The sequence below is a fragment of the Punica granatum genome, chromosome 3, assembly GCF_007655135.1.
Source record: "Punica granatum isolate Tunisia-2019 chromosome 3, ASM765513v2, whole genome shotgun sequence".
In the NCBI taxonomy this organism is placed as follows: Eukaryota; Viridiplantae; Streptophyta; class Magnoliopsida; order Myrtales; family Lythraceae; genus Punica; species Punica granatum.
The window spans coordinates 29,736,136-29,761,703 of NC_045129.1; the positions used below are offsets into that span (position 1 = coordinate 29,736,136).

The 25,568-nt window shown below is 37.4% G+C and overlaps 3 protein-coding genes across 5 annotated transcripts; 2 read left to right on the plus strand and 1 right to left on the minus strand.

The window, feature by feature from the left end:
* Positions 1–7,201: 7,201 nt before the first annotated feature.
* LOC116201959 lies at positions 7,202–8,342 on the plus strand. The gene has a single exon (XM_031533447.1). It carries the CDS (start codon positions 7,370–7,372, stop codon positions 7,964–7,966), a length of 597 nt encoding a protein of 198 aa, XP_031389307.1. The 5' UTR covers positions 7,202–7,369; the 3' UTR covers positions 7,967–8,342.
* A 3,766-nt stretch (positions 8,343–12,108) lies between these two features.
* LOC116200286 (ubiquitin receptor RAD23d-like) lies at positions 12,109–17,737 on the plus strand. Of its 2 annotated transcripts, XM_031531125.1 has the most exons (13): positions 12,115–12,320; positions 12,409–12,621; positions 13,025–13,186; positions 14,607–14,660; positions 14,882–14,958; positions 15,059–15,130; positions 15,295–15,472; positions 16,045–16,197; positions 16,332–16,409; positions 16,502–16,549; positions 16,630–16,739; positions 16,827–16,905; positions 17,290–17,737. In XM_031531125.1, exons 2-13 carry the CDS (start codon positions 12,577–12,579, stop codon positions 17,404–17,406), a joined length of 1,173 nt encoding a protein of 390 aa, XP_031386985.1. In that variant the 5' UTR covers positions 12,115–12,320; positions 12,409–12,576; the 3' UTR covers positions 17,407–17,737. The 2 variants fall into 2 exon arrangements, with proteins under 2 accessions (XP_031386983.1, XP_031386985.1); XM_031531123.1 differs by lacking the exon at positions 12,409–12,621 and having other exon boundaries at positions 12,109–12,320.
* A 1,646-nt stretch (positions 17,738–19,383) lies between these two features.
* Positions 19,384–20,781, minus strand: LOC116198561 (embryo-specific protein ATS3A-like). Of its 2 annotated transcripts, none has more exons than XM_031528730.1 (2): positions 20,610–20,781; positions 19,384–19,982 (listed from the first exon to the last, which is right to left on the minus strand). In XM_031528730.1, the coding sequence occupies exons 1-2, from the start codon at positions 20,709–20,711 to the stop codon at positions 19,485–19,487; spliced, it is 600 nt and encodes a 199-aa protein (XP_031384590.1). In that variant the 5' UTR covers positions 20,712–20,781; the 3' UTR covers positions 19,384–19,484. The 2 variants fall into 2 exon arrangements, with proteins under 2 accessions (XP_031384590.1, XP_031384591.1); XM_031528731.1 differs by having other exon boundaries at positions 19,384–19,973; positions 20,610–20,775.
* Between the last annotated feature and the right edge of the window lie 4,787 nt (positions 20,782–25,568).

Genomic DNA, 25,568 nt, shown 5'->3' on the forward strand with positions numbered 1-25,568 from the left:
TTAAATATTCCAATTACGATTTCAAGAATGTAATCAAGCATTTGTAACATTAGAAATTGGCAAAAGAAAATAATTTAATTAATTGAATTTGAAAATATTATATTTATTCCTAAATTATACTAATTTTTCAATCAATTTATTTGTATTATATTTTTTTTAATCTTTGAGTTTTTAATCTTTAGTATTATATGCTTCAATTTATTTGATTCTGGTGAAGTCAAGAGTAACATTTGGCAAAACCATATTGATTCTCTCCCTTCGTATTGGCATTATATATTATATATAGATGTGTATAAAAAGACTTTCACTGAAGAGTTAATGAAGTCAGACTGGCATTCAGCAAAAAAAAAAAAGAAGAAGTCAGATTGGTCACACCTCTCGCCTACTCAAATCAACCTTTTGTGGCTTTGGTTTTTTTTTTTAGACAAATCTCAACTCCTCTTGTGGCAGTCGCGAGTTTGAGTTCATCAAGGAGGTCTGACTAGTTTGGTTTGACTACCTTGGGATTGGGTTGTTTAGGGTTACATTGATTGGTTTTTGTCCAGGATTAGTGATCTATCATGGGATCTTGTGCTCGGATACGGCCCAAGACACCCTGTATACTCTAACTTATTAGGGAGCTCCCATGGGACTTTCACAATAGAGCAGAAAATATTATCAAATAAATAAACTTGAATACAAGTGCATTAAATGGTGGCCTAATTATAAATATATATAATTAACTCGCGGTAACAAATATGTATCAAATAAATAGATAAATAATAAAATAAATATATATGTTCTGGAAATATATATACATATGAAAATCTATTTTGATAATTGTCTTTAATAATTATTGATAGACAAGTGATCGTAGATTTGTTTAGATATACAAAAAAAGTCTATGTTTGTTAGTTCATTTGAATTATTTACATTAGTGAAATATAATGTAATTTTTCGATTCATATAATTCTACACATTTATCGTAATTGTAATTAATAAATAGATATGTAAAAAAATTCACTTTTAAAGTTGACTATTTTTCTTATTATAATATAATTTACTAGTCATAATAGTATTTAAAAGAATTCATATGATATATCTTTAAGCATAGAAATATTCTTACATTCGTAAAATGTAAATATAATTTATTAATATTATGAAAATGTGAAAATAGCGAAGAATCTTAAATAAATTAAGTATTTTCACACTATATTAAAATATATATAATATAAATTTTTTTATATGTTATATACATTTATAACTATAAAATCTACATTAATAAATATTATAAAATTCAATTTCTTATATTATAAATATATATATATATATATATAAAGCCCAAGTGCCACTTCTCTTAGCAGTAATTCCTCAATTTAATGTCAAATTTCGGAGTTGGTCAAATTTAATTATTTGTGTAGAGGACAAAGGTATAAATACAGAGATGCGGCAACGCCAGGACAAAGAAGACTAAATTCTAGGGCCATTGCAGAAATATGGGAAGAAGAACATGCTTGATTGGGGTACCACTTGCCAGTTGCAAGTGAAAAATAGGAGGGTAAATTTTGCAGAGGAGGGCTAGCGATTTGTCATAGAAATTCGGGAAGAAGAACGGGGCTTGACCGATTAGGGTGCCAATTGCAAAAGTTCACAAAGAATAGGAAGCGTCGACGAGTATCTTGTGAAACACTGTCCTTTTTTATTTAATTGATGAGGTCACTGGGGCAATTTTTTCCAAGTTAACAAGATTGAGATGCAAATTTAAAGAGTGGCTCTGATACATCGATGACATGTCATTCACCACGATAACCTAAATGATAATCGTTGGACGGAAAAATTGCAGAGGCTCAATTTGACAAAAATTCCAAACCCTAGGCCTTGTTTTGCAACGTTTAAAACGTTGGGATAGATTTTAAATTTGAAGTTAATAGGCCTTTTTTGAGCAATTAAAACCTTAAAAAATAGTAATTATAAGTGTGATATAAAGATGCGAGAAAATTATCAAGATGGTCCTTGAAATTTGGATCAATCACTAGTTTGGTCTTATTAAATTTTTGACAGCAGTATGATTCCTCACCAATATGGACCGTTATAGTTGCCCCCTCTCACTCTAACTTCAAAGTAAGAGAGTGGTGGGGTCCTCGGCCGATGACTATTTTGGCAAGTTAATGAATATAGCGGAAATTCTAGAAAAAATAAAATTTGTGGGAAAGTCAGATGCGTTATATGAAAAGAAAATAATGGAGGGAAACTTTTGGAAAAGGCAAAATGAATACAACTAACCAACATGTTATTGCCACATTTCAAGTGAAGAAGACTTCTATATAGATAATCGACACGTTTCCGCTCCCTTAAAACTAAACTCGGAAGAAGGTGATAATGGTGGCCTGGGATGTTTTGGTGATGGCGAAGATCCCTCGAGAAAATTTTAATGCTGTGTTTGGTTTGTAAATAATATTTTAAAATCAGATTTTGATTTTTAAAAAGAGTTGTATAAATGGTTATGTATGTGGTCTACTCTTTGACTATGTATGAATTATTTTATTTTGTTGTAAAAAAAAAGGTATAAATGAGACCCACCCTTTGATTTTGTATGAGTTATTTTGTTTTATTATTGGTAGAATTAAGTTAAAGTGTGATTTTAAAATCACACTAACAAATCAAACAAAGCTATGTTTTACATTATGAGAAAAAATTAATAATATTATAATAATTAAAAATAATTATAATAATTACTCAACTAACAAACAATTCTTTTCATATTTATTACAAAATTGATTTTTATTTCCTTACATCACACAATGAAATAGAAAAATCGATCTTAGGTATAGGGGAGAAGTGGATTTTCACTTTTCTTTTTCCTTCTCAATATTTCCATTTTTCGATTACAAACCTATTAAAGAAAAATAAAAATAAAAAGTTAATAAAGGGATATACCCATAACATCTTGATTCTTGAGCAAGACATCTGTTGTTATACAAAAATGCTAAAACCTCGTAATTTGTGTCCCTATCAATTCTCCTAATTTAAAATCTCACTCACATCAATAGAATAGCATTTCAATATTATATAATTACAATTCATACCATTGTAAATGAATTTTTAAATTAGGAGGATTTTTAAACTGATTATTAGAAAGATATAGAAACACTTGCCGTTGTAACACATCCTTCTCGATATTCCCATTTTAGCCTTTTGATTCAAATTTTCTTTAGGTTCTGGATTTTTTTTTGGGGATATGTAGTGGAATTTAAGTCAAAACATAGATAAACAATTTTATATTAAAGATCCGTATTTTTGGCTTGTTAAAAATGGTTAGTTTTATTTTTTTATTAACCATTGTTTTTATATCAGAATTTATCGGTTTTGCAGAAGAAAAAGTTATTTTCAATTCGGTCTTATCTTATGTATTCATTTCATGAGGCATTATCCAATTAAACAATGCCGAGGATAACGAATAAATTTCATATAATCAATCGGCCGCTTCTAAAAAGTAAATTGTCATCGATTGGTGGCCGGTCTTGAAACTTCTCTTATCAATCGATCCGCCACAAAACAAATTGCATACTAGCGACAAGTTTTATCTTCTGCGCAAGAGGTTAATTAGCGACAAGGATAAGGATATCAACAAATTAAGATGCCTAATTGAATTGTTACGTAAAAATCTATATATAATCATATTGAAACTGCCAATTAATAGATTGAATGAATATATCACCGATGCCGAAACTTTTGTATGCAAACAGTATTGAAGAAGACGGCAAACCATTTCTCTATGGCGGCTTTTGCAAATCCATGGCCGTCCCCGCCCCGTGACCTTTAGCAATTTTTTATTATCTTTTTGCTGGAGTCTTCCCTAACGAAATAAATAAATAATTATTAATATATGGAATAAGTTAATTAGTGCAAATCAGAATTATTTAAGTATATCCATCTAGAAAACTTTCAATGGGCAAGTTGATTCCTCCCTTTAAACGACAAGATTTGATATAAAAATTGAACAAAAATGACATTACAGATCACTGCTGATATATGATTATTAAAGAAAGAAAACCGGGACAACTATGAGTTAGGTCAGGGCGTATAATACCTGTTTTTCTTAAGTAAAAATTCAGGTAATAAAATTTTACATTGGATAATTGTGAATCGATAAAATTTACAATTATGAGAATTTTCTCTTTTAGTGACTCTACATTCTAGATTTATAGAGGTTTATTTGATGTTGGAAGATCTGGATGCACATGTAAAGAAAAAGAAAAAGCGATAAAGATTTTCCCCACTATATATGCCACGTTTTCCATTGATTATTCGTTTCTCATTTTTTTTTTGGTTGTAGTGCTTTTCATAATTGTCAATTTCTTTCCGTTTAACCCAATAAGATTTTCAGGAAATGGGCAATCATTCAATTGCTCACACTTTTTCCAAAAGTTCGTATGTTTCACACTAAAGTTTTCAAATCCCCCCAGTCATGCTGCAACACAACAGGATCTCATTTTATGCGAATAATTTAGAGCAATGTGGATGGTCTTCTTTCAATTTGTTCGAGATGATGGAATTTAGGTGTTAGGTATGGGAGAATATCATGGGCCATGTAATTTCTATACTTCATTTACAAGTTATTGTTTTAATTTAGGTTTCCCCCACATATAGATTTAGCATTACTTTTTAGATGTTCATTATTTATCATTTATATTTATACTATATATATTTTGGAGATTTTACCACAATTGTATAGCAAAAACAACCACTACGGTTATTTTTTTCTCAACCGTTAGATCACCTCACCTAAGATCCGAGCTATACATGTGTTAAAAAAAAATTTACTTTAAGATTCCCCTATAGTTTGTCTATCGAATGTTTTCGGCCATGCATCTTCTCAATGACGCTCGGCCATGCCTGTGAACTAGTCGGACTGATTCAATATCAAACCGAACATACCCCAATCTTCAAATCCTCACCTCATCATGACTCAACCATTTACATACCTCACGTCCTTAATTAAGCACTTTCATTTATTAACCCACCACATTAATTAAATCAACCACATTAATTGAATCATGAAAATCCTCAAAAAGAAAAATAACATAGCATTAATTAATTCATAATATTAATCTACTTCATACATAATTTAATAGAATTATTATCTAATGATCTAAATATAGTCGAATATCGTTGCGCGGGTGAAGCGATAAGTATATGATAATCTATATATTAGGTTAAAGGAGAGTTCCAAAGGTGAACTTTAACTTTGTTAAAAACAACCATATCCTTTAATTTTTACACATATAGTCTATCTATTTATTCAAGCTAAAGTATTATAATGTTACATTCCTCAATTCTAGATTTATATTTTAACAACTTCTTAATTAAATATTAAGAATAAAGTGATGGGTAATAAATTTATGTAGAGCAAACTATGAAATATTAGAGATATTTGATAAAGTTTTAATTTTAAAATTTCAATAGATTTTAATATTTGACATGTCAAAGTACTCAATATAATATTTTCTAATTAAATCATCACAATTCACATGATAAACAAATTTATATAACATTTCTCTGTTTCCCTGTTATTTTTTAGTGTTTTATATTTATAGATACTATATTTTACTGAATTTTCAATATTAAAATTTATTAATTCAACAAATTTTACTATAATAATATGGTATAATACATACACTGAACAATGATAAATAAAAAAATTGATAAAGGTTTCGCTGCAATATAACAAGAAATAAAAGGTACATAATGATTATAATGATTTTGAAAGTTATTAAATATAATTATCAATTAAACGTTTCAATTCCTTTATAAAATAAACCGCAACAACGTGTGGATGCTTTACTAGTCTTCTTGGAAGAAAAAGTTGTAGACACGCCGAAAGGAAAGCGGATGCCGTGGCCAAACGGGGGGATCAGCCAGCCAGCCAGCAGCCGAGCCACGCCAAATATGCAGCGCTAGGAAATGCAGACCAAACCGATAAAAGAAAAGTGACTAAAAGCGGGGCCGCGATCGACAAAATGAGTGGGTCCCATCTTACCGGACTGGACTGGAACGTGGAATCAAAAACCCATTTTTATTCAACGTTTACCATTTGTCCATTCTTTCTTCCTTTTTGCTTAAGCATGTACGCAATAATAAATAATCATCATTTTGGTAATAAATAATTACCCCGCGGAGGAGACCAGAGTAAATCAAGTTTTAGACAAATCAACAAGAATAATCCATTGGTTAGACATCTTCCATCAAAATTCTAGAACCATTATTTACGTAATATGACGCAGTGAACAAATTGCACGGTTAATGAATGAATTTTATTTCTAAAAATTTTTCGTGGCCAAGATAAACCGATATTGTAGTGACAATTGAAGTCAACTAATGATCATAGGTTGCGCCTAGGTTGCGGAGAGGGGAAAAATTCTGGAAGTGATTAAGAGACACTCAAGTAATTATAAGGAAAATTCATGATCTACTACAAGAAAATATAAAACTAAATAAAATGCTATAGATAATCCTATTGGTAAAAGTCGTCCTAAGCAAAAGTTTGGTGTCATGGACTTAGAGTTTAGAACTCATTTTTGTGCCTAGGTATTCGAATATTGAGGTTCTGTGAATCCAATCCCCCCAAGATTGGTAAAGTAATACACATATCATGATAAGGACAACAACCCTCGTATTACGTACTTGTAATATACCGACGGATATTAATCCACGTGCAATGATGGTGATCTATACACATATAGAACCTTATGATTGTACTTGAGGAATGACCAAAAAATGAGTCCATGTACATAAATATCAGTCCATGACATTGGCTTATTTGATTGCACTTCGCCCCTTATAGTATTTCAAACTAAGGGCAACCAAACCGTAGTATTGAAGGGTTAGCTATCTATATTCTTATATCGAGTAAAGAAAAATCAACCTATCAAATAAAATAAAAAAGTAAGAAAACACCAGCCATGTACTGTATTCAATCAATGTGGGGGAGGTTCCATCAGTAAAATTATTCTCCCCGAAAAAAGAAATAAACAAAAAAAGAATAGAAAAATAGAAAGTCAAGAATGGGAGAAAAGAATAATAAATGCATGATGAAATGAAATGAATTGAATGAAATAAAATAAATGACAGGCAAGACGTCCGTGATGGCCTAAGTATTCCCACCCACGCGGCTCCGTCACCATCATCCTCTTTCTCTCTCTCTCTCTCTCTCTCTCTCTCGTTTCGTCTCCTTCTCTCTCTTCCTTGTCTCCCCTGTATTTAAGCAAACTTCCTCGAAACCCTGATTTCAGCATCTCCCACCTGACAAATATCTACTCTTTCTGCAACCAAACCTTCTCGCAGATTCTGCTAACCCCACCTAACACTATAGCCGTAAGTTGGTACGCTAATGGCGGACCAGATCCAGGGCATCAGGAAGCGAGCCAGGGACGACGACGGCAGCGGCTCCTACGAGCTGGAGCTGGAGCTGCCGGAGGTGAAGCGGCTGAGGGACGACCTCTTGGGGTTCCTTGACGACGCGGACCCCGACGACTCAGTGAGCCGGGACCTCGACTCGTTGATGCGGAGCTTCCAGGACGAGATATCTGCCCCTTCCACCTCCCCCTCTTCGCCGGCCGCCGTCGTGATCGACCTCACGTCGGATTCCGGTGAGTCCCCCTCCGAGCTGGGGTACCTCCTGGAAGCCTCCGACGACGACCTCGGGCTGCCGCCCTCCTCCACGGCTGCCCCGGCGGACGACGAGGTCGAGGTCGTCACTGACTTGGCCCGGGTGCCGGCGTCTGCCTCGTCGTCCGGGATCGTTGAGCTCTGGGGGCTCGACGACCAGATCCCGGGTTACGACTCGTTCGAGTTCCGGGGAGTCGGGGAGGGACCGGACGTTGACTACGTGGCGTTCGACGACGGCCTGTTCGGGTTCTCCGACGGGTGCTTAGATCCGTCCGAGGTTTCGGATGTATGTTGGCGGTCCGAAACGCTGCCGCTGTAGTAACCGGACCAAAACGTTTCTTGTGCTCCGAAGAAGCTGCTGTATAAAACCTTGGTTTGTTCTCATAGACATAGCTGACTTGACCGGACGAAAATTTACATGTCTTAGATGTAGAAGCACACATTGCTATTATACGATATATTTTGGTAGCTAATACATTCATTATACGAATTAATGCGACAATATTCCCTGTTATGGAACGGCGATGGTTCTTCAGAGTCGATCTGGCCAAGGTCTCCTTTGGGAAAGCATTTTGGATAGAACATATCCTTCTATGGTCATGTCTTGCAACGAAGGACTCCTGTGGGAAAAGCTCTATGATACAACAACTTATATCCTTCGATGGTCATGTCAATGATAAATGGGCTTACTAATATGCGGTTAACGTACTACAACTATTGTTGCGGTTTAATTTCCGTGCGCGTCTAAAAGATTGAAAACGTGCCAAGGATGCGGTCTCCTAAAGAAATGTGACGCCATTCCAATTAAGGAGATGTGTGTGTGAAACACCTTTAATTCAGGAGGTTGCTAGAAATGGAGAATTTCTGAAGTTGCTCTGTCTCGAGACAAATAACTACTTTACCAAACCGAGATTAAACCATTTAACTGCAATTAGCATGCTGAAATGGAACTCTAATGAACCAGAAATGCATATCGGCTGGAGTCGGGTACAATTACAAGAAAAGAACCTACAAGGTGCTAGACTGAAATAGACTTGGCATGGTGCCTGCAATTTAAACGGCGTGTGTATGTGCGTCCCCAATTAAGAACCCCGAATTGCTCCTCGAGTAAATGTTACTTGTCCAGAAATTATATTTTCTGATTACCTCCAATAACCATTTCCTTGCTTCTCTCCGAAGCTAATCAAACTCAATATTTATCCGCTTAATTATCACATGGGATAACTATTAGATATTATCTCCAATGACCGGCCAATTGCTCCAAAAATCTCCCCATTTAGGTCAAGAAATTCCCCCAAAACCTCGCCTGTAACCAAATATTTAGATAATCATCAATTTACATGCAATTATCCACATGCCTTCGGCCGCTTAACGATTTCTATTTTATTTTTTAATTCGCCCACGAATTCTTTAGCTTTCAGATCTATGCCTCCAAGCTCGTCAATTAACGTAATATTTCGGGTTCTATAATTAATTCGGTTCAATCCAAATCTTAAGCTCACGATGGTGATCCCCAATCTCCTAATAATAGGTCGAATTCCTTAATCCACTCAATTGGACTTTTTTAATGTCACGGCCTGTCTCGGGTCTTCAGAAATAAAGTATCAATAATTGCTCCTTAAATTCCAAATGTTTCAAAGATAATTTGAACTTGCGCTATTTATTTAACATGTGTTGACTTTCTTAGTCAATATTGCATCCATTGATCTGACAGGGTAGATACTTATCAAATCATGGTGATCCACCCTCTGAAATACTTCACGGCAACATCTTAGCTTATATCTCAAATTCAAACTTCAATTCTTGTGGATTCTCTTGTTACATACCTTTCGTTTCTTCCAATTGCTCGTCCTAAATGGATTGGTAAGACATCTCATGCGAACCCAGCGAGACCTCGATCGCTAGTTGATGTCCATCACCTTGCTTCATATGTGCACGCTCACTAGTCTTCCCATGTAGGTCTTCCATATCATGAGAAGCTCTAAGTGCTATTCTCAAACCGAGCTTAGTTAAACTCGATTTCGATGGCCTCGACCTATTATTTTAACCAATTTATATCGCAATGTACCTCAAAGGATAATACTGCGCTTTTCTACTCTATTTTCTCAGCATATTTCTTTTAGGACCGTTTTAAAGCTAGGGCATTTATTTCGGTAGCTTGTGGTGACCTCTATTGTAGGCCGGAAACCCCAATTTGAGGGGTTGTGGCTGGGGGTGATCGGTTCCGGATACCCTGTATTTTTTACGATACTCAGACCCTGTCCCTTACAGTTTTCAAGATTTTGGAACTGTACCCTACCCTGTTGAATCTTGGAACTGGAACATACCCAGAACCTATGGTATATCACATATTTCGGATACCCTGTTGGAACTTGTAATTTTTTTAATTCGCTAAATAAAATGAAAAATCAACAACTTAATTGAACAAGAAACTAGAACTAGAAATTTCAGGACTAAGCAATTTCAAGACAAAAACTAGAACTCCGATAAATGAAAGTCAAGCGACAACTTGATTGAACTCGAAAGACCCAAAATCGGTATGCACCTGAGCATCTCCAACGAACTGCATACCATGGCATTTTGAGGGAAAATAAATGAAGCCAGAGCATGACGGGATAACCTTTACGCTTTGTCCAAGTGTTCATCATGACATTCACTTTAAAACCAGTTTCCTTAGTAAGAACATTCCATAGATCTTCAGTTTTCGCATTCTTCCACGCATATCTTTTTTATATACGAGCTCAATGATTTCTGTGATTAAGTATATAACAAGCAACAAATGTACCAGTGGATGGGTCCTACAATAACAGTGGAAGTACAATAGTTATTGAACTAAGACGAACATCATTCCCTAAAAAACTTTGTCTCCGAGATAATTCTGAAACATTCTGATGACTGCTGATCCCTTCTTATAGCTTATTGCATCAAATATCTCAAGAACCGACCGAGCATGGGATACTTCTACCTGAAAATCACCCACGACGACATGGGCAACATCCCATCAATCAATTTCACATGCTTCTCGGAGCTCGAATCCCAAGGGTTTAGAGAACAGTAAGGCAGTGGATGCAGAAAGAAGGGGTTTGACTAGCTAACCTGAGCGGCGGCGCGGTAGTAGGGGTTAGGGTTGTGGGAGCGGCGGGAAGGGCCGGGTCCGCCTCCGTGGCCTCGAGATCGAAGAGGGACCAGAGCAGGAGCTTTTGTTGCTCCGAATGATGCCGTCAAAGGACATGTCTAAGCCGGAAGACATTTCTGCAGATCAGAGGAACACCAAAACGCTAAGGAAGAGAGGAAGTCGACGGAGGGAAGGATGAGGAGAGAGAACCTGGTAGGGTTTAGTGGAAGGGAATGGCGCACGACGCCCCTTCACTTCCCTTCCCTTCCCGTGTTCTGATCTGCTAAATAAAGCAGAAAGTCGCTCATCACTAACTTTACTCTTTCTTTTTTTCTTTATTTTTTTACATCCGATTCCGAATACCAGTTCCGATTCCGATTCTAGGTACCTAGTAGATTGGAATCGGAACCGGAACCGGATGTCATCGGTTCTTTATTTTAATACTCGGACCTTACCCTATTTTCAATACGAGCTATCCGGACCCTACCCTAACGGGTAGGTTCCGATCGGTTCCGGATATATCCGGTACCCGTGCACACCCCTAGTTGTGGCCACCGATGAGGGTCCCACAGTTGGCCCCCTCTTCCTCCCTATTTCTTGAACTTCTTTAAAAGAATTTGTTTTAAATTAGGGTTGTTGGGGCCTTATCAGCGGCCATCACCACCCTTGTAGGGTCGCCGGCTACACCAATTTTGGAAAGGGAGGGGGGTGGGTGGCCGACAACGAGGCCTGCATAGCCGGTGACCTCCAATCCTATTCCCTTTAAGGTTTTCAACTTAGGTTTACAAACGAAAATAGTTCATGCTAACTTTTTTGGGTTTTGTTAGGTAATTAATCCTCTCCATAATATCTCAATTTCTTTTCTATGATTGATTCTCGATAGAAAGCAAGGTTTCTTGGATAGTCACACCCTCCTTGAACTCCGGAGTTTTATCCAACATATTTATCCTCATAGGGCGCGGCTCCCCATTGAGGCAATAGGGGATAGCATAGGAAAGCTTAACTCTCCCCATTCGTGTACGTCTCCCTACGGGCATGAACTTTGGTACGGTATAATTCCCTTAACGGGTTTAATACCGATCTGGTTTGATAGTAGGAACTAATGTACGTTACCTGCGTTATTCAGACTAAACCAGCACCCCCCCGACTCCCCGGCGGGTACGATTGAACACCTCACTCGCAGCAGTCTCTGCGTAGACGTCACGATGAAGCCGGACGTTAGCGCGTGCCTCCACCTTCCCCCTCAGCGCGTGTCAATGCCCCCACCGTTCGAGCCGAAACAAACAAGAAAGCATTTCTTGAGCGTTCGGTTTTCTACTTCCCTCCTTAAAAGCAAAAAAAATGGAAAAATAAAAGTGAAAAAGCAAGCTGAGGTTCCGCCCAGCAGAGAGAGAGAGAGAGAGAGAGAGAGAGAGAGAGATCGTCACAATCGGCGGTCTTCTTCTTCGCCGAGAGCAGTGGAATTCTGTAGCGATCGAAGAACGATAGAGGGATGAAGGTTTCGGTGAAGAACTTGAAGGGCGCTCGCTTTGATGTCGAAGTGAAGCCTGAAGATACGGTTTGTCGCCCATTTCTTCCTCAGTCTTTGGCTTCTTCTCCAGAATTTTCTCTCAGAGCTCAATTTGCTGTTTCTTTTTGACATTCAGTGCTCAATTCGGGTTTCTCTTTTGGGTTTTTGCGGGTTTCTCGTTTGGTGCCAAATCGAGGTTTCAAGTAGGGTTTAGCGCTGTACTGATCGGCGGCTTCCATCACATATGTTCTGGCAATCCAGAGGTGGAGGGCTATCGGAAATTTGATTGAATGAGAGTTGGACTATGACCTTCTTCTTCATTATGCTGCGAGATGAACTCGGATTGGTGGTATAACTCGATAGTGTTAGTTTCAGTATTATCTCATGTCTGATGGTGTGGTGTTGAATGTTGCACTGTCGAAGTGCGCCGATTGGCGACATTTTCGGCGAATCATATCGATGCTCTTGGTATATGAGACATGGTAAAGAACATATACATAATCTTCCAGAGAAAGGGAAAAGAAATGTGGGTAAGAGGGGGGGAGTGCTTCTGTATTTTATCGAAGTGGTTCTCCATGTTATTGATATTTTGAGAAACTTCTTGAAAGCATATTTTACATTGTCAAATGGCCGTGTTCGTAATCTCATATTCTCTGGTTGATTCTTTGTGATTGCGGGCATTCAATAGGAATTCACTGCATCGGCTGTGCATTTTGTCGTTTTGAGTAAGTTCCTCTTGATGGTATGTTCAGGTTGCTGATGTAAAGAAAAGTATAGAAAGCAGTCAAGGAGCGGATGTCTATCCTGCTTCTCAGCAGGTGCTAATCCATCAGGGTCAAATCCTCAAAGATGGTACAACTTTGGACGAAAATAATGTCACAGAGAGTAGTTTTATCGTGATCATGCTGGGAAAGGTAATTCTTGTCTTACTTAGATGATAGCTCTCTTAGTGAAGACTTTTGTTAAAGAATCGGATCGGACCAGTTGATTCTTTAAAATTCGACGGGTCCAATAGGGAGCCTGATCCCTGCAAGGTCCTGTTCATCCTAAAGAGTGAACTGGGCTTCCATTTGAACTAGCACTTTCCATTTGAAATTTATGAAATTCGTATTCTTAATTTGTTAAATAACAAAATTCAAAGATGCTTTGATGTCATTATTATTTCTAAAAAACCTATTCACTCATTGGATTCCTCAGTGAGCACAAGAGCCCATAGCTCTTCCAGTTCATTCTCTGGTCCAGTTATGAAAAGTGTTATGAGAATGATTGCGAAGCTCACATATTCTTCGAGACATGGAAATTCTTTGTTGAAAATCCATAAGAGTTTCTTGTTATATATGTTTTGCTTATGGAGTGGATGTTAAGAAGGGAATTTCTTCCTTTTTCCAGGGTAAGCTTTTCGGTTGCACCATTTCATGTTAGTTCCTGTTTGCTTTGTAAAAGTATATGACAGTAATTGAATCAGAATGATCTGATATTAATTTTGGCATTTGATTATTGGGAACCACAGTCTCTTTCCACATCAGAGCCATCTGATTAATTAAAATGCTTGAAATTTCATTGGCCTTGCAAATCAAAGAATGAATTTTAGCAGCAAGGACCGAGGTGCAATATTCAGAGCGTCACTTCTGGTGTGGTGGCTAGACCCCAGCCATGATCCCTTCAAATACTAGTAAAAGAGCTCTGTAGCAGTCCCTCGTTTCAATTTTTTTTTCTATTTGTTTTGTGCTTGTGAAAAGCTAGGTAAAAAGTTATAGTTAACATTTTACAGCTGAACTGCAAATCTGTCTTTAGTTTTGTTGCTCCTGCTAATTTTCAAATGTTTTAGTTTGTATTCCCATGTTGGATTGTTTGTGTTTATTCAGTTCTAGAATTCATAGATATTTACTTGTTAAGGATAAGGATGATTTTTCATCTTACATTTGGAAGATTAAGGAAGCTAGATTTTGGAATTGAAATTCCTGCATTTATGAACCAAACAAAACTCTGGGATTGAATTGTGAATCTATGCCGGAGCAAATTTCTTCCATTTTCCATCTTTAATTGATTCCAAGGCCTGAACCACATGAGGCAATAAATCTACTCATCAAATTATTCTGCCCACCCTAACCCTTTGAATTAATGAAATCTAATCTTTTCATCAAGTTTAGCATGTTGAATCATCTTTACTTTGATAAAAACGTTGATGAGCAATTGCAAGATCTATCTGCTGGTTGTCTAGGTTCTTCTCGGAGAACCTCAAATATGTACTTTGGCTTTTTGGGGTACTGACATGTTAATACTGCTGTGTCTTTTCTTCTACTTACTTATCTATTGATGCTCCAACTCTGTCAGAACAAGGGCTCAACTGGTGAGGGTTCAACTGCTTCTGCTGCCCCTCCAACAAAGGTATTGACTGGGGGATCTTAACTGCTCTCTGCATATTTGATGTTTAATATGCACCGGCAAATGAAGCTTAATTGATTGCGGAACACAATTCTTTTTGGGTATTGGGGATTGATGCTAAAACTTTAAATGAATTGTTTCCAAGCACCAGTTCTATATCATATTTGCTTTCCAACTTAATTGATCAATATGAATGTAATAAATTAAAATTGACTTTCTTGTAGGCTCCACAGCCAACTATGCCCCCTTCAGCTCCAATACGACCTCCAGAAGCACCTCAGGCTCCAGTGGCAGCACCAACGTAAGAATTGGTTGACCGTCCATTTTTGACATCTCTTTTGCTGGAATGTTGGACTAACTGAATTTCTCCTCGATAAATATCTGATGTTTAATTTTCTCAGTGACAGACCTGCATCTGCAACTACTCCCGCTCCTAGCCCTTCTCCTTCTCCTGTCTCTTTAGTTCCTGCTGGGTGGGTATTTCTTCTCGCCATCTTTTCTACGCTCTGCATGGTATCCAAGGAAGCAGAGTATATATGTGGTGGTGCCATTGTTTTGCTCGATATCTAAAACACGCTTTGTTGCCATCACTCAATGCATTTGATCTGATTTTAAGATTATATCATGTTCTTATCAGGTCAGAGGCTGATGTATATGGTCAAGCAGCATCCAATTTAGTTTCTGGAAGCAATTTGGAGGGAACAATCCAGCAAATTCTTGATATGGGCGGAGGGTCTTGGGACAAGGCTACTGTTGTTCGTGCTCTCCGTGCTGCTTATAACAATCCCGAGAGAGCTGTTGAATACTTATATTCGGTGCGCTAGTTGCCATTTCCTTGGACTTGCATGTTATTTTTCCTTTTGACAGGTTCTGATACTTGTTGCCAAAGGTTTTACGCGAAATGGCTCATAAGCTTGTATTTGGTGCCTTGGATTGGTTGTTGAGTTTTGACCCATCCATTCCAATCAGAAAAAAAGTATTTATGTAACTTAACCACCAATTAGATTTTCTAGCCAGGATGACTACGAAAGAATATAAGAGCTTTTGCCTTTTCACAGCTCAATTGTCAAGAGGATTTTACCCATGCCTCAACCATTCTTTTGCTTTTTTCAAGTAATATGTAACATGAATTACGTGCTAATATATTGTCATGTAGGTCAGTGTACCTTGTAGAGCTCTGCTTTTTAATACTTTCGTTGCTGTAAGTGCCATGTATGTTTGACACTATTGTTGAGGAGTGACGTCCTGACTTTCTAATAGACTTGAGGGCTTCTATCTTGACGCTGCAAGACATATTGACAGATACAGTTTTGCATCTAATTGGCTCCATTTTATCTTCCTTTGAATTTGATTTATGTTTCAAGTCTATATTTTCATTAAATAACAGGGTATCCCTGAGCAAGCTGAAGTTCCACCTGTTGCCCAAGTTCCTCCGAGTGGGCAAACTGCAGATTCTACCGCCCAAACTACAGAGTCCTCAGAACCTACTCCTGCTACTTCAACTGGACCCAATGCGAACCCCCTAAATCTCTTCCCCCAGGTAGCAATTTTCTGCTTCCATATTTTTCCTCTTCAGTATGGCTAGATATTCTTCTGGCTGTTGCAGTGAATGAGTAAATTTAAGTTTCATTGTTGGTTACGGAAAAAGCTTAATGAGTTTCTATATTATAATAGGGTCTTCCAAGCACGGGTACCGGTGGCACTGGTGCTGCTGGTGCGGGTACCTTTAATTTTCTCCGAGACAATCCACAGGTAGCACATCTCTTTCTCTCGTAGTTGTTAGATGGCTTGATTGATGGGAAGCAAATATCCAATTAATGCATTTCCTCTATTCTGCATTGCAGTTCCAAGCTTTGAGAACTATGGTACAGGCCAATCCACAAATTTTGCAGGTTCCCTTTCCTTTGAGAAATCCAGCCTGTATTCATTCACACTGTTAGGTGTATCTTCCTAATGTGTTTGATCTGTGCAGCCTATGCTTCAAGAGCTTGGGAAACAAAATCCTGAACTAGTGAGGCTTGTTCAAGGGCATCAGGCTGAGTTTCTTCGCCTCATCAATGAACCTGGGGAGGGTGAAGAAGGGTGACTGATTTCTTTCCTATCTGTTTTACACTTTCGCCTATGCTGTATCAATGAAATATTTAGGAGTATCAAATTGAATTATTGCAGGAACGTATTAGGTCAGTTGGCGGCATCCATGCCACAGGGGATTCAAGTCACACCTGAGGAGCATGAGGCAATAGAGCGGGTAAGCCTGTACCTCTTCCTGCTATGCTCGAATGTAGATTTTTTTTTGCTTTGATGTTCTTTCCTGTTAGAGCATCTCTACTTAGGGTAGCTCTAGGGTGCATAATTCATCTTCTGGAGGTAGCCTTTCCATCGCATGATCATCATATTAAATCACTTGAGTAATTTCCCCTCAATTGCATTTTGACTGGCGTGGTAGGAGCCGGCATGTTTTCACCATCATTCATTGCTTTCTAGATGTTTTCTGTTTCTAAGCTCTTAGATAGCAGCACCAAGAGATATCTGGCATTCTTTCCTTGTATTACAGTTGCCCCTGTTTGTTACTGGGTTTTACACACAGCTTGCTTGCTCAATCCTTACGGAGTTTGCTTTTCCGATTGAACAGCTGGAAGCAATGGGGTTTGATCATGCAATCGTACTACAGGTTTTCTTCGCATGCAACAAGAACGAGGAACTGGCGGCAAACTACCTTTTGGACCACATGCATGAATTCGATGACTAGTCCAGAACGAGATAAGGGGCGATGAGTCATTTATTCCCATCATCTCCCCTCTATTAAGGATTGCTCAGGACCCTTCTTTTCCTTATCTCTAGGATTTAGTGAACCTTTTTGCAAACATATATAGTTGCAATTTCTTGTTCTGCGAGCGTTTGGGAGCACCCCCTTGAGAACGCTGGGGATGTAACTTTTCCCAAGCACACTCTGGCCTGTAAGGTTTCATCCTGGTGTTGGAAATTCTCGTCCCCTGTGCACACTCGTTGGGCAAATTCGAAAACTATCTTGCTCCTGCATCTATCGGTTACATTTTCTGCCAAGTATTTTGCAGATCAAACTTTTGCCTTCTACTGCATGTCTAAATTGTTGACAAGAAGCACCAGGACAGTGGATTATTAGTTCACAATTCTATGGCATGAAAGCAAGTTCTCGAGTGTGGACATAGTTCCAGGATGTGCCAACTAAGCTTAGTCTCGAGTAAGCGTATGAGTTACATGACATACTCAATTTTAGTATATGGTATGGCACAAAATCGAGTTTTCTTTGCTCCAGTCTAGTGCTTGCTTATCCTTAGTTTAGCTCCTCGACCTTTTGCTGATATTTGGGTGATCGATTGCCTCCTGATGATTGTTATTATCTCTAGCCTCGACCTTGGAGGTTTAAAACTTCTTGTTTAATTTGTCATATTTTTAGTCGCCTTTTTGGACTAAGAGACTTGTGTCAGGACCACCACCAAGGTGGTAGCCCAATGAAACGGGCTATGTCTTTGAAATGATAGGTCAATGAGTCGAAACTCTATTTAAATATGAAAGTGTTTGCGTTAGTAAATCTTTGTCCTTAACCCTATGGAAGCTAATTTGGTTTACTATGCGTTATGGTGGGTTTATGGTGATTTAAGTGGGTTAATGTCTCACCGATCCTTTTATCCATTCGGGCGAATGGAACATTCCATGGCAATTGAGGAGCTCTTTTGGTCTCCAAGGGGTTGATACGCTGGTCTTTCCCTCTCAGTCTTTTATTCAGTTAAAAAAAGAAAGACTTGGTTCAGGACCAGAATTGCGAATTGGGCATTTACAGATGGATTTTCATTTTTCTTCGTTTGGATGGGTGGCATCACGAAGGGCCACGCCTTCAAACATGATAAAAGACAAGAAAAAAGATGTTGGTACGAAATTTAGTATCCAATTCAATCATCAAAACTATATATTAGTGGCATATTTCCCGACAGAAAATGCAAAAGCTGCTTGTTACTATTCTTCATTTTCCAACTTGTATTAACAATCTTTCCTCTTTTATTTTTTTTATAATGGTTGCTTCATGGAGTAGCATTGCGCTCCATTTGGATTTAAGAGATTTTCTATTCGATTTTCGAAATTGTACTCTCTGTGCTTCTGTTTCTTCTCCTTTCTTGATCCCTCGTCAGTTTTTTTCCCCCCTTTTCGGGGTAGGGCACAAAGAATTCGTTGAGATCTCGTAAATCTTAAGTCGTCTTACAAAATATGCAGGTCGGTGTAAAACACACGCCTTTCATAAAAACGTAAATGTCTTTGAATTTCTCAAAAAAAGGAAAAAAAGAAAATGAAAGACTAGAGCTGATAATCTCATGTCTTTGTGTAGAACAAAGAGGTTTCAAATTTGAGTTTTATTAGGATATATTCATTTATTAATTTGACTTTATATTTTCATGCGCTCAAGGGAATCTAAGAATTTAGTTCGAAGTGGGAAAATTCAAGAGGAGCCAAAGGAATAACAAAATGGTAAAAGCCAATTAAGGGGGCGGAGGATAATTTTATGGAGGAAATGATAATGTCGACAAAAGAGCAATTATATATCCATCAATGGACAGACTAGTATATTCCTTTTTCTTTTTAATAAGTGACAGACTACATATTATTCATTTGGAAATTGAAAAAATGTGCAGTTCACTTATTTAATTTTTTACGATATCCCTTTGCTGTACTAAGACTTAATCCAATAGAACAATTAAAAAAAACACTATTTGTTTTTGGTAAACAGATTGGAATGTTATCTTTTCAGTTAGCCGGATAAATTGTACTAACATTTTCTATACAAGACAAAAAGGTTCAAATAACCAGCTTCTTGACGGCCTCCTTGCCCTGGCGCTTGACTCCAAAAGGGGTTAACTCCCCGCCACAGAGATCCGACCCGTGCCAGGCCCGTCGGGGCAGGAACCGCCGGAAGCGGAACTGCTGGGAGCTGAGGCCCGCCCTCTCGATCACGTCCACTCGTGCAGATCCCGGCCTCCAGTCATCAGCTCCGACGAGCTTAAGGTAGAGGTAACATATAGGTGATTCCACACATCCGCTGGCAACTTGAAACTCGTCAACCGAGCATGCCTGGAACAGCTTTACGGGAATGGGATCAGCATCGTCCTCGAGTGGACGGTGGTGATCAGGTTGGAGCGGGTCGAGCTGTTTAGCATGCTTGGTATTCAGGCGGCGGATGAGGATGTCAGTGGAGTTAGCATCACCGAACCTCAGGCTGACGGGACTGGAGGTTTCGGCGCCGTTTGTGCACGACGTTTGGACTGTTATGATGTAAGTGCACCTTCCCTGCATAGGCTAATTATTAATCCATTATTTGGTGATGACAATAATTATTTCACAGTACTTGGGTCTGTACTTGATTTATGACTCATTTAATGAGTTATGGCGTATGATTCTCAAGCAATCTAGGAATTTTAGGTTCGATTTCTATAATAAGACTATCTTCGTCCCTGTATTAGTTTTTTTTTTTCATATACTAGATTTATAAATCTCTCTTATAATTAAAAAAAGAAGTAACTAATGATCAACATATTAATTAACGAGAGTAATTCTAAGATGTAATATAGAGTGTTCGTGATCAACGCAGAGTCGAGGATTAATTGGATCAATGGGAAGCCTGTTTGGCAAGACCAACCTAATCTTCTGCTATGAAACTATTTCCATTATATGTATACATGATAAACATGTCGATACGTGGGAGTATGATGATCGTGACAACTAAAAACTATTTCACTAGACGTACGTACGAATTCCAGCATTATTTGGGGTGTAAGGAGCCCTCGTGAACTATGAGGTTCAACTTCACATATGGACCAAGAAGATGCTTATCCGACGACCAAAAATAGATGATTAAACTATGAAACACTTTAAAGTAGAATAAATATGTACTGTTACAAATTATACAGAAACATATGAGTTTACCTTCTCTTCGGACGAGATAGTTTCACCTCCTGCTAGTAAAATGAGCAGAGCGACACACGATACGAATAGCCAAGCCTTCTTACTGATCTTCATCGATCCCATGGCCTTAAATGTTTAGGTTTTAAATCACACACAAACCAAATCATAAAGCATATATATACACACAAAGTTAGGATGTATGTTTTCAATTTATATACACTCCCTTGCAAATTCTTTCCTTCCCACTTTAAAAAAGGGCGATGTTTCTTCATGGCCTTTATTGAAAAAGAAATCGTTGAAAAATGGTTTTTCTTGAAGCGCACTTATGCCCATATATCCCCTTTTCTGCTAGCGGCCCGATTAGAGCTTTCTGATTTTAATTTATAACGGGTTTAAAGGATCCAATAGTCATATAATATATTCCTTTCATCGGATCAGAGTAAAGTCTAAATACCCCCTTTTAGCTATTTAAATATAAACAAGGGGTTAGGTTTTCTGCTATCCCTTAGTGGAATTGGGGCAATGGCTCCCTGATAATGCGGACAATAAAATTTGCCTACGTTGTATGACATAGAAATCAGGAAAACTAGACGAAAATGCGTGCGTGGCCCGGGAAATGTTTCTAGTTTTCTAAGTTAAAATAATTATAATTATATTGATAGTAATCACGTTTTATGGCCATAATCTGTGTTGGGAACTTGGGAGTATTGAATTTAGTGATTTTCAATCCATCAAAGTGATAATAAATGAGCTTAATAAAGGTTGATTCCTCTTCCATGATCTTGTACGGAAATAAAGTATTTCATGCCCGGTCACATAATCTAAAATAAAATTTAAAAATCAAAAGAGGGTGTAGCGCAGTGACGCAACCTCTCGCATGTTGATATAGATATTGCAGGTTTGATACCTTGTGGGACTACCTGTACACATTTATTAGTTATTTACAATTTATTATTCATTGCAATAGGTTTTGGGCTTACTTTGTAACTGAATTTTTTTTAAAAAAACAATCGAAAAGTATATATTTGAATTGGAAAAAAGGGAAACATAATCTAAGAAATTATCTTAGGAAAATATATATGACACTAATTTTTTTTATATATTCGAATATATATATAGATACAATTATAGATTATAAAAAATAAAACCATAAGAAATAATATCTATCTTTATTCACATATTTATTGAATAATAATGTATATTGGAATTTGTATATCGTAAATTTCATGAGTATCAAATCTCGATTTCTTAGTACATGGAATGTAACGCAAAATTCAATTTCAGAAAACTATACAATATCCTATAAAATAAAATAGTCATCATCAGATTGAAAATATGAAACATCTATATTTCAATATATTCATGTAATGTGACATGATAATGATATAAGTTATTTGTGAAATAGTTACTATATTATACATTAGAATAATTAATATCTAATTTTTCATATTTTATTTTCTAAACATGATATAGTTATTTATATCATAACAAAAACTCTAATAAAAATTTAAATTGTCGATCTAAAATTCCTAACGAAATATAAGGAAAATAAATTTGGATCGTCTTTTATATAAATTGTTCTTATGTAGGTAAGAAGTCTTCCCACTGCGGGGCAGCACCTATGGAGTCAATCGAATCCCTCGCCACTTGAATCTGGAGTGGGATTTGGAGAGCGTCGAGTATTGGGGAGAAAATCCCCCCTATGGCAATTCATAAAAAGAAAAAGAAGAATGAAATGGGGGAAACCACCTTCATTCGAGAGCCTACAATTTGCGCTCCATATTGTTGTTCTTCTTTAAAAGATCCACACCACTATGTTCAGTTCTGGTTCTTCGTGATATATATATAAATAAATAAATAAATAAATAAATATATATATATATATATAGATAAAGATCAAAAGGATCATGCAAATGGCAACTACACATTAAAATATTCTATTATAATTGTACTTATATAATATATATTTTGGTATAATACAAACGACATTTATATATATATGCATATGACCATGCAAATTATAATGATTTTATCGGGCTATATTCCGTCGCATATAATCTATATATTGACCGACATATGCTTTGTTTATAATAAATATATTCCATTGCACTATATGTGGATATAATTCATATATTCTACTATATAATTAAATAAGAAAATATTATGAATATATCCAATTAGGACAATGTATATGAAAATATTTTCTTAATAAAAAATATGAGAATTTCTTTACATATAAATGACAATGCGGCAATACGAGAGAGCTCCTTTTTTTTATTTTTGATGACGTGACAGCGTAAGAATTCAATTTGAAATTTTATTATTATATAGATTTTAGTTTTAATTATTGCATAATAATATCCCAACGCTCTAATTTTTATATTAAATCGATACTGATGTTTAATTGCGTTCTCACTTTTGTCGCACCGTGACATTTTCATGGAGTGACGGGGGCGGTGGGAGAGGGATGGAATTACTTACCAATGGCGAAGCCCCCATTCTCCGTATAGAAAAAAAGCTACGAAGAGAGTTCGAAAATAGGAGAGGCAGAGGGGACGGTTTGGAGTCTGGCAGGCAGCTAGCATCCTCTCTCTAATTCTATTTGGTCATGTTTGGTAGGCCAGATATAGAGTGAGGATGGGATTCTAGAAATCCTAAATTCATGTTTGGAGACAACGGGATAAGGATTAGGTTAAGGATTTACCAGGATATAATTGTTAAGAGATTAAACCCAACTAAAAGGTGGGTTAAGGGTGGATTGGAATGACGTTTTATTCGAAAATATCGAAATATTGCTCTTATTTTAAATTTCCCAAACCGGTCATTAGATTTTTTTATTTTTTATTTTGGTTGAAGCCATCGTCCCTCTTTCTCAAGGAAGGACAAGAAATGCGGTGGCTGGAATTAGGCCATCACAACTCCTATTGTTTCCTCTTATGAGAGAGAGATGATTGTGGGGGCGGTGGAGGCCCCATGCTAGCTACCACTGCCCCATGCGAGGTCGCTGGCGAGCCCTAGGTCCGCCATCGACCTCGTCGGTGGCAGTGGTGGGCGGCATTAGGGCCCCATCGTCTCTCTCCATGGACAATCGCAACCTACTATTGTCCCTATTTTTTTTTAAAGATTTAGAATACTTTTTCGTTTTTAAGATATTTTAAAATAAGTATTTATGGATGTATTTGTCTCTTCCATTTTATATCCCAATCTTAATCCTTGGTACAATCCAAACATTTGATTAGTATATTTTATATACTTGAGATTTCAAATCCCATCTTTTTCCATCTCCATTCCTATCCTTGATCCGACAACCAAACATAGCCTTTTAAGGTTGACAGTGACCATTAAGACAGATGGTGACCACAAAATGGGTGATAGTGCCTGTTGATAAGTGCCTTCATCCTCCTCTAATTACGAACCACAAATGATCTATAGCTCTCGATTCCGGAATGAATGTCAAACCTCCATTAGGGGTATTCGGGTCCAGGTACCCTGTTTTTTTATGATACTCGGACCCTACCTTGTAAGTGACAAGTTCCGAGATTTTAAAACTGGACCTACCATGTTAAATCTTGCAACCGGAACCTAACTGGAACCTGTATTATATCATAGGTTTCAGGTACCCTATTGGAACCTGTAAATTTTTTTTATCTCGCTAAATAAAACAAAAAATATCTCATCCATAATCAGTAATTACGCAAAACAGAATGTCGACATAGACTAATTAGCAATCCCAGCGTAAGAAAAAAATGAGGAAACCGACAAATCACTATGAATCTCACTCCAAAATGCATGCTCACTTTTGTCGCATCTAATTTAGAAATATCTCCCATATTCAAACATCAAGTTCAACACGAAATCAACAAACCAGAGCAAAGAAATTCTTGAAAAAGCAACCTGTTTTTCGTATGAAAATGGACCTATTCTAGAGAACACATAAAACTAGTAATCGTAAATCAACCATCAGTTGCAATTTCCAACTAATCGCAATCAGATTAGCCGGGAGCGACCATTAGATCGAAGAACCAGAAGCCGGAAAACGAAAACCAACAAAAAACGAAACTTCACCTTGGCAGAGACGGAGGGGAGGCTCTGCCAAAGAGACGTGATTCAGAAGCGAGACAATGATCAAAATTATCGAGGAGGCGATTGAGATTGCAGGGAACGGAGTAGCGAAGGCTCAAGTTTAGAATAGGGGGAGACAGAGAGAGAAGATGGAGATGCCAACTAGCGGCTACTAGTTAGGTTTGGAGCTCATATTAGAAATCGAGAAACGGGGAATGGAGGAGAGACTGAGAGAAGAGAATGATAGGGGTTGCTGGTTAGGTTTGGTTTCAATAGTTTTTTTTTTAATTAGTGACTATTATCTGAGTCTGGGTAACGATTCCAGTTTTGGGTGCCTTATATGCAAGAACTAGAACCGGAATCGGTTTTCACCGGTTTCATATTTTAATACATGTATTTTACTCTATTTTCAATACGAGCTATCCGGACCCTACTCTAACGGGTATGTTCCAAATAGTTCCTGGTATACTCGATATCCGTGCACACTTCTAGCCTCAATTGCCCCCTCATTATCTCTTTTTTTTTTTTTTTTTCTTACGAAAAGTATAAACTAGAATAACCAAATCGTTTGGGATGAAAGTGAAAATTTAGGTAAAGGTTAAGAACTAAATATAGCTTTTAGGTAGGAGTGTGCACGATTATCGGATATACCCAGAATCGGTCGGAACCAACCCGTTAGGGTAGAGTTCGGGTAGCTCGTATTGAAAATAGGGTAGGTTCTGGGTATTAAAATTACGAACCGGTGAAAATCGATTCTAGTTCTAGTTCCTGCCTACAGGGTACCCGAAACCGGTTATTTATTAAAAAAAAGAGAGGAAAGAGTAGAGTTACTGTCTCTTCTAATGAATCAGAATACATGTACTTTGTTGTATGGGATCGTATTATGGATGTTTAATTTTGTTGATGGATTGATGAGAC

What these genes read in the sequence shown, in the direction of transcription:
- LOC116201959 (XM_031533447.1), top strand. Translation starts at nt 7,370, where the DNA reads ATGGCGGACCAGATCCAGGGCATCAGGAAGCGAGCCAGGGACGACGAC.
- LOC116200286 (XM_031531123.1), top strand. Translation starts at nt 12,255, where the DNA reads ATGAAGGTTTCGGTGAAGAACTTGAAGGGCGCTCGCTTTGATGTCGAA. An exon ending in CTGTTGAATACTTATATTCG is followed by an intron (nt 15,473 to 16,044) that starts GTGCGCTAGTTG and finishes ATTAAATAACAG; the next exon opens with GGTATCCCTGAGCAAGCTGA. An exon ending in CCCTAAATCTCTTCCCCCAG is followed by an intron (nt 16,198 to 16,331) that starts GTAGCAATTTTC and finishes ATATTATAATAG; the next exon opens with GGTCTTCCAAGCACGGGTAC.
- LOC116198561 (XM_031528730.1), bottom strand. Translation starts at nt 20,711, where the DNA reads ATGGGATCGATGAAGATCAGTAAGAAGGCTTGGCTATTCGTATCGTGT. An exon ending in CTATCTCGTCCGAAGAGAAG is followed by an intron (nt 19,983 to 20,609) that starts GTAAACTCATAT and finishes ATTAATAATTAG; the next exon opens with CCTATGCAGGGAAGGTGCAC.